Source organism: Salmo salar, chromosome ssa01, assembly GCF_905237065.1.
Source record: "Salmo salar chromosome ssa01, Ssal_v3.1, whole genome shotgun sequence".
Classification (NCBI taxonomy): domain Eukaryota; kingdom Metazoa; phylum Chordata; class Actinopteri; order Salmoniformes; family Salmonidae; genus Salmo; species Salmo salar.
The window spans coordinates 140,568,519-140,586,310 of NC_059442.1; the positions used below are offsets into that span (position 1 = coordinate 140,568,519).

Here is a 17,792-nt window from a genome sequence, read left to right on the forward strand (position 1 = left end):
CTCTGAAACTGGAAACACTTATCTCCCTCACTAGCTTTAAGCACCAGCTATCAGAGCAGCTCCCAGATCACTGCACCTGTACATAGCCCATCTATAATTTAGCCCAAACTACTACCTCTTCCCCTACTGTATTTATTTATTTTATTTATTATTTTGCTCCTTTGCACCATATTATTTATATTTTAACTTTGAACTTTCTTCAAATTATAATTCTACCATTCCAGTGTTTTACTTGCTATACTTTATTTACTTTGCCACCATGGCCTTTTTTTGCCTTTTCCGCCCTTCTCACATCATTTGCTCACATTGTATATAGTCTTATTTTTGTCTACTGTATCATTGATTGTATGTTGTTTTACTCCATGTGTAACTCTGTGTTTTTGTATGTTGTCGAACTGCTTTGCTTTATCTTGGCCAGGTCGCAATTGTAAATGAGAACTTGTTCTCAACTTGCCTACCTGGTTAAATAAAGGTGAAATAAAATAAATAAATAAAATATACAAGGGACGGGAAAAGACAATCAAAACAGACAACCCCACTGCTACGCCATCTTGGATATAACAGGATGTAGTTCCGCCCCGTGTTTTAGCTGCATGCAGAATTGTGCCAGGTCATGTGGAGGGATTTTCCTGTGTCTGTGTGTCACATATTTTGTTATATTCTAAACATTCTTGACATATTAACACTTCGCATGTATCCCTAAAAGGCTGTTCTGTTGTTGTTTTTTGGTTGGTGTTACCTCCTCTACCCCTTCCGAGCCACAATTAGATTCCCCCCTGTTTACCCAGTTGAGACTGGATTGCATTACTCTTTGAAACGTTAACACAGGGCCGTAATCGGTTTGTCTATGTTTCAGTTGTGAGTGCAGCTGTGCAGTCAAGCAAGGCCGGCCAGAGCTGGGGTCTCCGCCCAGCCTCCCACAGCATTAGAGATAATTTCCCATGTTTGTCTATGAGTCTGCATGCATGTGCTTCCCAAAGGCTTCCTGTTGTGTTTGCTGATGGCCTGGTTCCCATTGACTGAGGTGCGGACTGTAGAGGAGGTCTTCCTCACTCTCTCTCTCTCTCTCTCTCTCAGCCAACAATCAGCCACATGGTTGGCGGGGGATCTCATTATCTCAAGAAATGCAATCACTTTCATCCCCATTTAATTTCTCTAACCTTGTCTGTCACTCTCAGGAAAGTCATTATATGGTTGCTGTGGATGGCAGTGTTGGCTAGGGCCGAGTGCGCTCCCCCCTAATATGGGTTCATTCTGCTGGCTCATTTAGAGGGGGTTGTGTTGGAGAGTAAATAAGGGGAAAGACCTGACTGACTGACGGCTGGAGGCCTGTTGATCCTATCGGCTCGCTGGAGGCATCCCAGCCTATCTCTCTTACATTACACTAAAAGAATACAAACTCTCTTCTCCTTTTTCAGTTTTTCTCTAGCTCTTTTTTAAATTCCGTTTCCTCTCCTTTTCTTTCTTTCTTTCTGCTTCAGTCTTTTTTTTTCCTCTCTCTTTATCTCTTGCTGCACAGTCTGTCTTGCTGCTGCACTGTCCAGAGCTGGATCCACAGCACTAAGTGAGTGAGGCTGGGGAACTCAGTTTCCATGGGCTTTTAGAGCTAACGATGCTACCGTAGTTTCGTCAGATGCCAACATCGGCTTCTGGAGGCATTCCATTCTCAGTGTCTGCCTCTATATGGCCTGAGCTAGTTTCATCTCCATCTCCATCTCAAATACTGAAATTCACATCACAAATCATCTTTGGCGCTTCTCCAGTGAAAGAGAATGACCACATGTGGGAATCAGTCTGCTTGTGTGTATGTGGGTTGCTCTTAAATTGCGATGGCATTTGGCCATGACATTTTGGGGGAAATTATGTTCATTTATCTATAATTATTTAATTTATTTAAGTGTATTTGGGTACATCTTCCCATTCTAAATCAACTAATATGGCAGCTTTTGACTTTAAATTATTTTAACCATTATCAAAAAATGTATTTGTCACATGCTTCGTAAACAACAGGTATGGACTAACACTGAAATGCTTACTTATGGTCCCTTCCCAACAATGCAGGGAGAAAAGTAAAACACGTAATAATAAATGTAGTAATAAATACACAATGAGTAATTATAACTTATATCTACAAGGGGTACCAGTACCAAGTCAATGTTCAGGGGTGCGAGGTAATTGAGGTAGATACAGTGGGGCAAAAAAGTATTTAGTCAGCCACCAATTGTGCAAGTTCTCCCACTTAAAAAGATGAGAGAGGCCTGTAATTTTCATCATAGGTACACTTCAACTATGACAGACAAAATGAGAAAAAAAATTCCAGAAAATCACATTGTTATATACCCTTTGTTGGCAATGACACAGGTCAAATGTTTTCTGTAAGTCTTCACAAGGTTTTCACACACTGTTGCTGGTATTTTGGCCCATTCCTCCATGCAGATCTCCTCTAGAGCAGTGATGTTTTGGGGCTGTCGCTGGGCAACACGGACTTTCAACTCCCTCCAAAGATTTTCTATGGGGTTGAGATCTGGAGACTGGCTAGGCCACTCCAGGACCTTGAAATGCTTCTTACAAAGCCACTCCTTCGTTGCCCAGGCGGTGTGTTTGGGATCATTGTCATGCTGAAAGACCAAGCCACGTTTCATCTTCAATGCCCTTGCTGATGGTAGGCTTTGTTACTTTGGTCCCAGCTCTCTGCAGGTCATTCACTAGGTCCCCCCGTGTGGTTCTGTGATTTTTGCTCACCGTTCTTGTGATCATTTTGACCCCACGGGGTGAGATCTTGCGTGGAGCCCCAGATCGAGGGAGATTATCAGTGGTCTTGTATGTCTTCCATTTCCTAATAATTGCTCCCACAGTTGATTTCTTCAAACCAAGCTGCTTACCTTTTGCAGATTCAGTCTTCCCAGCCTGGTGCAGGTCTACAATTTTGTTTCTGGTGTCCTTTGACAGCTCTTTGGTCTTGGCCATAGTGGAGTTTGGAGTGTGACTGTTTGAGGTTGTGGACAGGTGTCTTTTATACTGATAACAACTTCAAACAGGTGCCATTAATACAGGTAACGAGTGGAGGACAGAGGAGCCTCTTAAAGAAGAAGTTACAGGTCTGTGAGAGCCAGAAATCTTGCTTGTTTGTAGGTGACCAAATACTTATTTTCCACCATAATTTGCAAATAAATTCATTAAAAATCCTACAATGTGATTTTCTGGAATTTGTTTTCTCATTTTGTCTGTCATAGTTAACGTGTACCTATGATGAAAATTACAGGCCTCTCTCATCTTTTTAAGTGGGAAAACTTGCACAATTGGTGGCTGACTAAATACTTTTTTGCCCCACTGTATGTGCATATACAGTTGAAGTCGGAAGTTTACATACACTTAGGTTGGTGTCATTAAAATTCGTTTTTCAACCACTCCACAAATTTCTTCTTAACAAACTATAGTTTTGGCAAGTCGGTTAGGACATCTACTTTGTGCATGACGCAAGTAATTTTTCCAACAATTGTTTACAGACAGATTATTTCACTTATAATTCACTGTATCAAAATTCCAGTGGGTCAGAAGTTTACATACACTAAGTTGACTGTGCCTTTAAACAGCTTCAAAAATTCCAGAAAATGATGTCATGGCTTTAGAAGCTTCTGATATGGTAATTGACATCATTTGAGTCAATTGGAGGTGTACCTGTGGATGTATTTCATGGCCTACCTTCAAACTCAGTGCCTCTTTGCTTGACATCATGGGAAAATCAAAAGAAAACAGCTAAGACCTTAGAATTGTTTGGGGGGACCTCCACAAGTCTGCTTCATCCTTGGGAGCAATTTCCAAGGATGAAGGTACCACGTTCATCTGTACAAACAATAGTACGCAAGTATAAACACATTGGGACCACGCAGCCATCATACCGCTCAGGAAGGAGACGCGTTCTGTCTCCTAGAGATGAACGTACTTTGGTGCGAAATGTGCAAATCAATCCCAGAACAACAGCAAAGGACCTTGTGAAGATGCTGGAGGAAACAGGTACCAAAGTATATATATCCACAGTAAATGAAGTCCTATATCGACATAACCTGAAAGGCCGCTCAGCAAGGAAGAAGCCACCGCTCCAAAACCGCCATAAAAAAGCCAGACTACGGTTTGCAACTGCACATGGGGACAAAGATTGTACTTTTTGGAGAAATGTTCTCTGGTCTGATGAAACAAAAATAGAACTGTTTGGCCATAATGAGCATTGTTATGTTTGGAGGAAAAAGGGGGAGGCTTGCAAGCCAAAGAACACCATTCCAACCATGAAGCATGGGGGTGGCAGCATCATGTTGTGAGGGTGCTTTGCTGCAGGAGGGACTGGTGCACTTCACAAAATACATAGCATCATGAGGAAGGAAAATGATGTGCATATATTCAAGCAACATCTAAAGACATCAGTCAGGAAGTTAAAGGTTGGTTGCAAATGGGTCTTCCAAATGGACAATGACCCCAAGCATACTTCCAAAGTTGTTGCAAAATGGCTTAAGGACAACAAAGTCAAGGTATTGGAATGGCCTTCACAAAGCCCTGACCTCAATCCTATAGAACATTTGTGGGCAGAACTGAAAAAGTGTGTGCGAGCAAGGAGGCCTACAAACCTGACTCAGTTACACCAACTCTGTCAGGAGGAATGGGCCACAATTCACCCAACTTATTGTGGGAAGCTTGTGGAAGGTTACCCAAAACGTTTGACCCAAGTTAAACAATTTAAAGGCAATGCTACCAAATACTAATTGAGTGTATGTAAACTTCTCACCCACTGGGAATGTGATGAAAGTAATAAAACCTGAAAGAAATCATTTTGTCTACTATTATTCTGACATTTCACATTCAGGGAATTTTTACTAGGATTAAATTGTGAAAAACTGAGTTTAAATGTATTTGGCTAAGGTGTTTGTAAACTTCCGACTTCAACTGTAACTAGGAATAAAGGGGCAGATAGTAAACAGTAGCAGCAGAGTATGTGATGAGTGAAAAAAGTTTGTGAAAAAAGGGTCAATGCAGATAGTCCGGGTAGCTTTGTGGTTAACTATTTAACAAACTATTTAGCACTCTTATGGCTTGAGGGTAGAAGCTGTTCAGGGTCCTGTTGGTTCCAGACTTGGTGCATCTGTACTGCTTGCCGTGCATTAGCAGACAGAACAGACTAACTGGGCTATCTTCATTGTGTCCCACCACCCACCAACCCCTCCTTTACGCTACTGCTACTCTCTGTACATCAGATATACATAGTCACTTTAACCATATCTACATGTACATACTACCTCAATCAGCCTGACTAACCGGTGTCTGTATGTAGCCTAGCTACTTTTATAGCCTCGCTACTGTATATAGCCTCGCTACTGTTATTTTTCACAGTCTTTTTACTGTTGTTTTTATTTCTTTACTTACTTATTGTTCACCTAATACCTTTTTTTGCACTATTGGTTAGAGTATGTAAGTAAGCATTTCACTGTAAGGTCTAATCCTGTTGTATTTGGCGCATGTGACAAATAAATGTTCATTTGATTTGATTTGACTTGGGTGGCTGGAGTCTTTGACAATTTTTAGGGCCTTCCTCTGACACCGCCTGGTATAGAGGTCCTGAATGGCAGGGAGCTCTGCCCGAGTGATGTACTGGGCTGTACACACTACTCGCTGTAGCGCCTTACGGTTGGATGCCAAGCAGTTAATACCAAGCGGTGATGCAGCCAGTCAAGATGTTCTAAATGGTGCAGCTGTAGAACTTTTTGAGGATTTGAGGGCCATGCCAAATATTTTCAGCATCCGGAGTGGGAAGAGGCATTGTCGTGCCCTCTTCACAACTGTGTTGTTGTGTTTGGACCATGATAGATCCTTAGTGATGTGGACACGCTCAGCCCTCCGTTTACTGTAGTCCATGATCAGCTCCTTTGTCGTGCTGCTGTTGTTGTCCTGGCACCACACTGCCAGGTCTCTGACCTCTTCCCTATAGACTGTCTCATTGTCGTCAGTGATCAAGCCTTCCACCGTCGTCAGCAAACGTAATGAAGGTGTTGGAGTCATGGACAGCCACACAGTCGTGGGTAAACAGGGACTAAGCACGCACCCCTGAGGGGCACCTGTGTTGAGGGTCAGCATGGCGGATATGTTGTTGCCTCCCCTCACCACCTGGGGGCGTCCCGTCAGGAAGTCCAGGATCCAGTTGCAGAGGTAGGTATTCAGACCCAGCTTAATGATGAGCTTGGAGGGCACTATGGTGTTGAACGCTGAGCTGTAGTCAATGAACAGCATTCTCACATAGGTGTTTCTCTTGGGAGAGGGCAGTGTGGAGTGCAATAGAAATTGCATCATCTGTGAATCTGTTGGGGGGGGGTGTATGTCAATTTGAGTAGGTCCAGGGTGGGATGATGGTTTTGATGTGAGTGCTACGGGGCGATAGTCATTGAGATAGGTTACCTTGACGCTCTTGGGCACAGGAACTATGCTGGTCTGCTTGAAACATATAGGTATTACAGATTGGGTGAAGGAAAGGTTGCATAATACATCTAATTAGCATAATAAAAACATCCCCATCACAATCCATCAGTTTAAGCTAGAGATATCTTTTTTTTTGTTGCATGGGCTGCGTCTCAATCAACCGCTTCCGCCGATGTCGCCCTTCCGCGTCTGTGATGAAAGGTGGCAGAGCTAGAGCGGTGTTTGTCTGACCATGAGACATCTTCATGAGACGGTCTTCACACGAAAATGTCTGGTTTGGCCTGCAAAAAAGGAATGGTTTGGCCTACAAAAATATTATGACCCCTCCATGGAAAGATGAGACTCACACGAACATGATGCTCTATGACCCCCACAAGCATCACGGGACTCGTCTGAAGTGCCAACTTTTGTCTGTAGCATCCGAACAGTTTGGGCTAAATGCTAAAATGGAAAGGTGAGTCTCTCACGAACAAGTACATGTTGGTTATTTTGCTCTAGGATGTCCACAAGCCTCACAAAACTGGTCTGAAGGTAGCCGGGTACCAGATAAAAAAATGAATGGAAGTACATATGAAAACGGCAGCTCAAGCCTTTAGCTCAGTGCGGATGTTACCTGTAATCCATGGCTTCTGATTGAGATGTGTATGTATGGTCACTGTGGGGACCATACACAGCACATGCACAGATACTATGCGAGAGCGAAATCTTGCTTCTCGCTCATCTCAATATCTGCGGTGCTGCTCTAAATAGTTTTGTTTACTTTCTAGCGTTCAATAATAGATAGATATTCGATCAACCAATCAGCGGTCTGCTTGCATTAATATGTTTAATGACCGGTATACGCCCACACCATTTTCTTGTTTGGGTACACCCACACCATTCCAAAACAGAAAAGCTGCTTTTTAACTATATTTATTTTGGAAGGAAAACTATTTCACTCATTTTGTAATTAATTATAGGTCGTATTTTGTAGAAATCTGGTCAGTTACTTTAAGGGGAAGTTTTGCAGTTTGAAGGACTTGCATTATGTTTTATCATTGATAAACAGTTCAATACAAACAAACACATGTATGATGTGTAACTGTCATTTTAAAGTGTTTTACATTGTTGCAAAGTCGAGTAATGCTCATGCCACTGCAATTCAAGAATGACCTGTGTGTCATTCCTTTTTTGTGTGCGTGTGTGTATGTCAATGCTTGCATATGTGCGTGTATGTTTCTTTGTTTGTGGTGGTGGGTTGATAGGGTGGGTTAGGGGAATAGAGAAGACATCGGAGAATCCCTCTCCTCTGGATGACTGACTAAGTGTTATGGCTTATTGGGAGGCTTCCTTTGGGTTTGTTGGCTTTATCATTGGGCCTGTTGCTCAGCGTTACTGTTTCCGGATGTTTTCCGGTGTGTCTGTGCCGTGCGTTTCTTCGCCGTCCGTGCAGAGCGGCACTGCCAACCAATTACCGTACATAAATAACTAAGTGCTCCATTGATTGGCCGGTGTGACGGGGAGCCAAAGTGCCTGCGAACTCCCCTGAACTCTGCTTTAGACATGCCCGCGGCTTGGCACAGCACTGACGTCACCTTATTTTATTGACATTTGGTTGGCCTTCAGGGATGATCATGATGGTGCCCTTTATTTTGTTGATGAAACAGCACAATTTAGTTGGAGATGGAAAGAGTTGGAGTGATACACGATCATGATCTTGCCGATGTTTCGGTTTAATGACATTGAGGATATTCACCTTTTTGGCCTTTTGGCCCTTACCTTGGTAGAAACTTGAAAACTTTGGAGACAGAAACTTATGACATTCTCTCTCTGTCTCTCTTGCTCTCTGTCTCCTTCCCTTTCTTTATTTTTTTGTTTGTTTGTTTGTTTCTCTCTCTCTCTCACACACACACACACACACACACACACACACACACACACACACACACACACACACACACACACACACACACACACACACACACACACACACACACACACACACACACACACACACACTGACCTTTATGTGTCACCATTCCCAATTACCACAAGACAGGAACATGTCAGTTACATCGCCAAGCATACTCACTCATGTATCATCAGACCATCACCGACTCTTCCTGTGGTGGAGGTAAGAAACTTGAGCCCCCTGTGTGTGACTGTGATGATGCCGGGGGCACGTCAGTAGGGGGGAGAAGGGTGACACGTTGAGGTGTAGGAACAGACATCCTGGAGCCTGGATGACTCAGAGTGTCACAGAAGGGCAACGTACAAAAAATAATTGCAATTTTCTCACCTGTTACCTTTCGCAGGCGTTCAAGAGCGCCACCATGAGCTCATACTGGTGCACAGGCAAGGGCGATGTCATCGACAACTGGTGTCGCTGTGACCTGAGTGCCTTCAGTAAAGACGGCCTTCCCAACTGCAGTCCCCTGAGGAAGCCTGTGTAAGTCAGAGCCTACCTCATATCTATCCAACCCTAGGGAGAACTGTTGGAGGTCTGAGACTAACCTTTAATTGTGTCAGTTGTTCCCAACACCCCCGGTGCTCACTCCCATGAAAGAACATTGTGTCTTGTTCTCTTACCCCAGCTTTGTTGTGAGTCATCATACACCCCAGCTATTGTAACCCTCAGAACTTTTGGAGAGAGATACAAGGCACTGAATAGACAATGGCTCTCCAGTGGATTTCCACATTAAATTTAATGGACCTACTTGCTTGTTTGATTTGTCGAATGGATACATTGAGGATTCCAACTTGCTCTCCATATCTGGTCTAAACATTTTATTAACAGACTCTTAGGGCTGGTTTCCCCAACACAGAGTAAGCCTGGTCCTGGATTAAATAACTATTTCAACTGAGATTCTTTATTGAACACGCTTTTTAGTCCAGGTGTAAGCTTAATGTGCCCAGGAAACTAGTCCCCAGTGTCAGTTGACTTCTCATATTGTTATTGTATTAAAGTGAACCACCTCTCCTCCTCTCTCTCTCTCTCTCTCTTGTCTCTCTCTCTCTGTCTCAGACTTAGACTGGCCCCTCACCTGGAACCCTCCAGCACCATGGTGGCCCTGGAGTGGTTGGATGTGGAGCCACTGATTGGCTACAAGGTCTCTGATTACATCATCCAGCACAAGCGGGTGGAGGACCCCTCAGAGGCAGAGATCTACACAGGTAGTTAGGCCGCTGGTGGCTACATAAATTACACATGATAGACATGATCAACTTATGGTTCCAACAACCTTACAGTATATTTCACTTTGGTCCCACCGACATCAGTTATTGACAGTTGTTTATCCTATAGGAAAGCTGTAGGGACACTAATGAGTTGATTTACCAGTGACCAGCCACATTATCTAACTGGTTGCTCTGCTGATCTGTGGATGCCTGCTCTTTGTGATTATCTCACAGACAAGGTTAGACACTCAGTGGGCGAAACCGGAGGGAAGAACGGATGGATGAGAGGACATTTGACAGGAGCCATAATTGGCACTGACCCCTAAGTCTGGGGGAGTGAGTCAGAGCTTTGGGTGGTAGGGATTTAATAAAGGAGAAGAGATGAGGTACGGCGGTGGAAGTCGGCTTTAGTCATCGGCCATGCGTGTGGCAGGAATAGGGCAATTGGCGTGTGTGACTCACTTCAGTGTCAGAGCAGTCCAGGATACAGATGAGGAGACAAAGTCTTTCTCTCAATTTATCTCTTGATTCTATGGTATGTCTCTTTCACTCCCTCTGTTGCTATCTCTCTCTCTCTCTCTCTCTCTCTCTCTTTCTAACTCTTACTCAACTTCCTCCAGAAAGCAGAGAAAGTTGGACTGACATTGACTTGACTGTAGTAAAAAAAACATACTTTTATTGCTTTAATGTGTGTGTGGATTCCCTGAAACACATGTGGCGGTAACAACAAAGGATTTCAGTGATGGGCGAGTCTTAAATTCCCAGCTATCATCTTAGTGTGTGTAATCAAGGGGAGAGAAGCGTTGGCATGGCATCGCTCAGGTTCTCTCTATTGGAAACATCCTCTGGATCATCTATCATAAACCATAAAAACACCCGTCTGAGTGGCTCCCAGTTTTACAGGAGAGATGGAATCAAACCCTCTATTGTTCTCCAAACTGGGTGGATCAGCCGTGCTGATACAAAGTTGGACGTGGTCGAAGAGGGGGGATTTATGGAATAATGGGGACATATACTCTCCAAGACTTGGGAAAAGTAGTGATACCCTAACCTGAATAGGGGAAAGACAACAAGTGTCAGCGAGTTCAAATACTGCGACAGCAACCAGGACTAGTATGTTTTTTTTGTCTCTATACCCACAACGAATCGTTTGGTTTTAAGACCTTGCATTGAAGTCATTTCTAGGGGAATTAAAAGTGTAGTAGTTTTATTTTATTTTAAAAACAGAACTGGGATAGATATGAACAGCAGGTATTGAACTTCAGCCCCAGTCCCTGATCACCTGCAGGCTTTAAACCACAGATGAGACTTCCACAGACAAGCACTGGACGATCAAAAGCACACCGCTCTGATCTGGGCCACACACCAGCTTTCATACACCTGCCAAGTCATTGAGTGCTCTTCAAAACTGGAGTCAGTTTAATACCTCATATATCTGAAGTTTTGTAACAGGTATGAGACCTTCCAGTAGTTAAATCCATTGGAAACTAAATGGCTTTTCCATTAAAAAAGATACCTACATCGGCAAAGAATTAAAGTCTAGGGGCTTCAGGCCGTATCGTGTTGGTCAGCTGAAGCAACATCAACATCAAGTTGTTTTATACAGATGATATCAGCTAGCCTATGTCAAAAGGATTTGTTGGGCTTGGAAAGACTTCCCTATATTTGGGGGTATTGAGATAGGATTGGATGGATTCCACCTTGGGTTAAAAACTCAGAAAGACAGTGATATTCTAGTCTTCACCTGACCTGCACCTTGGGAGTTTTGAGGGTTTTAGGACGTGTGTACATTGTCCTCAGTATAACCTTCTACAACTCCCTGCTTTCTATGATCCTATTCCCTATTCCCTGGTGACATTTACTCCCGTGACTTCTACTGTACTACTCCCTTCTTCTATCTGGATTATCTTGTTCTTTGGGAGGCTTAGTGAGATCAAGCTGTTGCACCACCGCCAAACCATCAGCACCTAGTTCCCTTTTCAATCCTCAAATCTGTCTTCAGATCCCTGGCAGACCATCAATCACCCTTGGGTCTCCACAGGTAAGGGCACGAGGCCCAGGATCAGAGCCTGAAGAAGAGCCTCAGAGCCCAATATCCTTCTATGCCTCTAAGCACCCAAATCCACCTTCCTCTCTTATTGTTTACCTCTTCTCTTAGAGATGGTTGTCACCCCTCCTGTCCTTTATTAGACGAACATAATTTATTCTCCCTCTTCTGTTCTGTTTTGAATGGCAGGTAGTGCCATGACCTATTGGCTTTGTTAAAGTAATAGCGGCAGTGATTTTTTTAAATGTATTTTTTATTTCACCTTTATTTAACCAGGTAAGCTAGTTGAGAACAAGTTCTCATTTGCAACTGCGACCTGGCCAAGATAAAGCATAGCAATTCGACACATACAACAACACAGAGTTACACATGGAATAAACAAAACATACAGTCAATAATACAGAAGAACAAAAGAAAACAAAAAGTCTATATACAGTGAGTGCAAATGAGGTAAGTTAAGGCAATAAATAGGCCATGGTGGTGAAGTAATTACAATATAGCAATAAAACACTGGAATGGTAGATGTGCAGAAGATGAATGTGCAAGTAGAGATACTGGGGTGCAAAGGAGCAAGATAAATAAATACAGTATGGGGATGAGGTAGGTAGATAGATGGGCTGTTTACAGATGGGCTATGTACAGGTGCAGTGATCTGTGAGCTGCTCTGACAGCTGGTGCTTAAAGCTAGTGAGGGAGAATTGAGTCTCCAGCTTCAGAGATTTTTGCAGTTCATTCCAGTCATTAGCAGCAGAGAACTGGAAGGAAAGACGACCAAAGGAGGAATTGGCTTTGGGGGTGACCAGTGAGATATACCTGCTGGAGCGCGTGCTACGAGTGGGTGCTGCTATGGTGACCAGTGAGCTGAGATAAGGCGGGGCTTTACCTAGCAGAGACTTGTAGATAACCTGTAGCCAGTGGGTTTGGCGACGAGTATGAAGCGAGGGCCACCCAACGAGAGCGTACAGGTCGCAGTGGTGGGTAGTGTACGGGGCTTTGGTGACAAAACGGATGGCACTGTGATAGACTGCATCCAGTTTGTTGAGTAGAGTGTTGGAGGCTATTTTATAGATGACATCACCGAAGTCGAGGATCGGTAGGATGGTCAGTTTTACGAGGGTATGTTTGGCAGCATGAGTGAAGGATGCTTTGTTGCCATATAGGAAGCAGATTCTAGATTTAATTTTGGATTGGAGATGCTTAATGTGAGTCTGGAAGGAGAGTTTACAGTCTAAATAGACTAACAGATATTTGTAATTGTGCAAGTATTCTAAGTCAGAGCCGTCCAGAGTAGTGATGCTGGACGGACGAGCAGGTACGGGCAGTGATCGATTGAATAGCATGCATTTAGCTTTACTTGCATTTAAGAGCAGTTGGAGGCCACGGAAGGAGTGTTGTATGGCATTGAAGCTCGTCTGGAGATTAGTTAACACAGTGTAGAAAGAGGGGCAAGAAGTATACAGAATGGTATACAGAATGTATACAGAAGTATACAGAATGGAATCTCAGATGATACAAAAGAGAGGTTGAACTGGCTAGTAATAGGGGTTGCAACAATTTCGGCAGATCATTTTAGAAAGAGAGGGTCCAGATTTTCTAGCCCGGCTGATTTGTAGGGGTCCAGATTTTGCAGCTCTTTCAGAACATCAGCTATCTGGATTTGGGTGAAGGAGAAATGTTGGGGGCTTGGGCGGGTTGCTGTGGAGGGTGCCGGGCAGTTGACCGGGGTAGGGGTAGCCAGGTGGAAAGCATGGCCAGCCGTAGAGAAATGCTTATTGAAATTCTCAATTATAGTGGATATATCGGTGGTAACAGTGTTTCCTAGCCTCAGAGCGGTGGGCAGCTGGGAGGAGGTGTTCTTATTCTCCATGGACTTTACAGTGTCCCAGAACTTTTTTGAGTTTGTACTACAGGATGCAAATTTCTGTTTGAAAAAGCTAGCCTTAGCTTTCCTAACTGACTGTGTATATTTGTTCCTAACTTCCCTGAAAAGTTGCATATCACGGGGGCTATTCGATGCTAATGCAGAACGCCACAGGATGTTTTTGTGCTGGCCAAGGGCAGACAGGACTGGAGTGAACCAAGGACTATATCTATTCCTGGTTAAAAAAAAAATGTAATGGAGCATGCTTATTTAAGATGATGAGGAAGGCACTTTTAAAGAATAACCAGGCATCCTCTACTGACGGGATGAGGTCAATGTCATTCCAGGATACCCCAGCCAGGTCGATTAGAAAGGCCTGCTCGCAGAAGTGTTTTAGGGAGCGTTTGACAGTGATGAGGGGTGGTCGTTTGATCGCAGACGCATTACAGATGCAGGCAATGAGGCAGTGATCGCTGAGATCTTGATTGAAAACAGCAGAGGTGTATTTGGAGGGCGAGTTAGTTAGGATGATATCTATGAGGGTGCCCGTGTTTACGGATTTGGGGTTGTACCTGGTAGGTTCATTGATAAATTGTGTGAGATTGAGGGCATCAAGCTTAGATTGTAGGATGGCCGGGGTGTTAAGCATGTCCCAGTTTAGGTCACCTAGTAGCACGAGCTCAGAAGATAGATGGGGGGCAATCAATTCACATATGGTGTCGAGGGCACAGCTGGGGGCCGAGGGGGGTCTATAGCAAGCGGCAACGGTGAGAGACTTGTTTCTGGAAAGGTGAATTTTTAGAAGTAGAAGCTCGAATTGTTTGGGTACAGACCTGGATAGTAAGACAGAACTCTGCATGCTATCTTTGCAGTAGATTGCAACACCGCCCCCTTTGGCAGTTCTATCTTGGCGGAAAGTGTTATAGTTAAGAATGGAGATTTCAGGGTTTTTGGTGGTTTTCCTAAGCCAGGATTCAGACACGGCTAAGACATCCAGGTTGGCAGAGTGTGCTAAAGCAGTGAATAAAACAAACTTAGGGAGTAGGTTTCTAATGTTAACATGCATGAAACCAAGGCTTTTACGGTTACAGAAGTCAACAAATGAGAGCACTTGGGGAGTGGGAGTGGAGCTAGGCACTGCAGGACCTGGATTAACCTCTACATCACCAGAGGAACAGAGGAGAAGTAGGATAAGGGAACGGCTAAAGGCCATACGAACTGGCCATCTAGCACATTCATAACAGAGAGTAAAAGGAGCAGGTTTCTGGGCACGATAGCATAGATTCAAGGCATAGTGTACAGACAAAGGTAAGGTAGGATGTGAGTACATTGGAGGTAAACCTAGGCATTGAGTAATAATTACAGAGATAACGTCTCTAGGGACGTTTAAACCAGGTGATGTCATCGCATATGTAGGAGGTGGAACAACATGGTTGGTTAAGGTATATTGAGCAGGGCTAGAGGCTCTACAGTGAAATAAGACTGTAATCACTAACCAGGGCAGTAATGGACGAGGCATATTGATATTAGAGAGAGGCATGCATAGCTAAGTGATCGTATGGGTCCAGTGAGTGGTTGGGCTGGCTGGGGACATGGCGATTCAGACAGTTAGCAGGCCGGGGCTAACAAGCTAGCAGTTAGTAGGCAGGGGCTAACAAGCTAGCAGTTAGCAGACCGGGGCTAGCAAGCTAGCAGTTAGCAGACCGGTGTTAGTAAGCAAGCAGTTAGCAGACCGGGGCTTGCAAGCTAGCAGTTAGCAGACCGGGACTAGCAAGTTAGCAGAAGAGCCTTTGGGGGACGTCGCGATGGAGGAAAGTCTGTTTTTGCCTCCTCGTGCGGTGACGTCGATAGACCAGTCGTGGATTAGTAGGGTTCCAAGTAGCTGTAGATAGCTAGCAGGCCGCGATTAGCAAAATGGGCCTTCAGCGGACGTCGCGCCTGAGGGGCCTGTTGGAATCCTCGGGCAGATTATGTCGGTATTCCAGTCGTAGAGGATAGGCGTGGTTCCGTGCCCCGTACCGGCGGTAGAAGGGGTCCGTATATTGTAGCCCAGCAGTGGGCTTCGGTGGTAGCCCAGGAGCCCTAGCTGGGCTAGCTTCAGGCTAATTTGTGCTTGCTCCGGGATGGAAACGCTAGCCAGAAGTAGTCACCCGGGATTGTGGTTAGCTAGTTGCGAAGATCCAGATGAAAAGGTTCAGAGTTTGCGATAGGAATCCGGGGATATGGAGAGAAAAATAGGTCCGTTATGCTCTGGTTTGAGTCACGTTGTACGAACTGGCGAGAGCTTTCCGAGCTAAAGGTTAGCTGATGACCGCTAGCAGTGGTTTGCTGACTGATAGCTGGTAGCTAGTTAGCTGGCTAGCTTCAGTTGAGGCATTCTAGATCCGAAGTAAATAGAAATACTTTAGAAAAGAACAGATCCGCGCCACATTGGGTGAGGCGGGTTGCAGGAGAGTATTTAGAAGTTGAGGTTTAGGAAAATATTTAAAAAATATATGCGAAGAAAAATATATAAAAATATATATACAAGGGACACGACAGGACAAAGTCAAAGACGTCTGACTGCTACGCCATCTTGGAATCACAAGATGTGATGTTAATGTTAGGTAGCGCTTGATCATTACCTAACCCAAACAGAAGCCGTCCAGGTATTAATACTGGTTTGTTAAGGTATTGGGTTACCCCCCATGTATCTTTGCATGATGGTAACAGATGCTAGCCAGCATTAGGAACTTTAATGATGTTAGTAACTGTGTTCGGATTCTGTTTTCTTTGAGATGCGAGCAATAACTTTGACATTGGACCTTCGTATTGGGTTTCTCATCGCGTAACGTCCATATGGCCCATGGAGGACAGGGCATATGGCCCAAATTAGAGAAGAGTGTGGTAAGAGAAGATTCTGTTTGTCCTCCCTGTGCTCTTGGAAAAGGAGCATATCACTTGTCACTAGAGGCAATCTCTCCCCCTCGTCTTGAAAGCCTCCCATTTCCACATCATAAAGCTGGGGACTTCCTCCTCACAGGCACAGCCAACAGGTACATGGTCGGGATCAGTCTTGTTAGCTCACCCTGATCTCAGCCACGCTGGAAACTACTTCATCACCATAAAACCCAGAATGCTATCTGAACTCCAGGCCGCCATTTAGCAGCATGGGCTGTAAGAGAACTAAGAACGTTGAGTCCACATGCTACAGTACATTGGGCCTGGGCTCAACAAATTCGTTTTCTAGATGTTAGATTTTAGAGCACTGTTAGTCTGGTGTTTTAGCCTGAATCCCTCTGCTTTGACCTTTAACCCTCAATGCAAGTCAGACAGGAAGCGTCTGCTCCGTAATCTCAACTGAGGTATTACTGGAGTTATGTGCCTTCCCAAAAAAGGGACAGGTAAGTCTTTAAAAGAGGAACTTGGAGTATCAACTCGTACAACTGTAGACTGGCAAAACAGACTCCTCCCCTTTCTTCCCTCCAGCCCCCTGCCCGCCCACACTCCCTACATATTGTTGTGATATCGGCGCAAATTTCACAACAAACCCCAGGCTATTGGACTGGCTGCCTGCAAATCTGTTTTGCATTTACTAATCAAACTGAGGAGAATGTTTAGCTTTGGAGCTGACCAACGCTGGGGAAAATTACAATGTTCTCCTACCACCATCTATAAACAGCAATATATTGTGTTGTGTTGTGTTTTTGGTTTATTTTTTTGTCAAATAAAAACTGGTACTTACATTAGGGGGCAGGCTTACTAGAAGTGTGGGTAGAGAGTACTCAATGTGCTTTTCACCTATATCCTCCTCTCCATTACTCTTTCTTTCTGTCCCTCTTTTTCTATATGCTTTGGCCCCAAGAAGTGCAGCTCCCCTTTGATATAGTGCTGCTTTATGATCCCAGCCAAAGGCTTTGTGGGTTCATGTGAGTCAATATTTATTGTTTCAGTCTGATGGACTTATTGAAATTCATGTTGGTATATTTTACTATAGCATATGTCTAAATATTTGTAGGAATGCACCAATGGCCTTTGGCTACACTTTGGAGTCCCCACCTCCCCAAGCATACAGCGAGAGAGAGAATAGGACAGTCTGCAGCTAGTATGTCTGTTGTGCAGGAAGCTAGCACAAAGACAGGGAGGGGTACTGTCACTCCAATGCTACACCAATCTAGAAACGGCTGGAGCAGTAAGGGGAGAAACTGAGATATCTGAAATACATTGAAAACATCATTAACATTCTATTATGTATCAGTTACAGTATATTTATTTAAGCAGTGTTCGATT

The 17,792-nt window shown here is 44.1% G+C and overlaps 1 protein-coding gene across 1 annotated transcript in view; it reads left to right on the forward strand.

Annotated features, from left to right (window-relative positions):
• Positions 1–17,792, forward strand: part of LOC106565912 (astrotactin-2) — a 448,985-nt gene that overhangs the window by 367,247 nt on the left and 63,946 nt on the right. The window contains exons 18-19 of the mRNA XM_014133602.2: positions 8,754–8,887; positions 9,464–9,612. Coding sequence (XP_013989077.2) covers positions 8,754–8,887; positions 9,464–9,612 — 283 coding nt within the window. The remainder of the gene's footprint in view (positions 1–8,753; positions 8,888–9,463; positions 9,613–17,792) is intronic.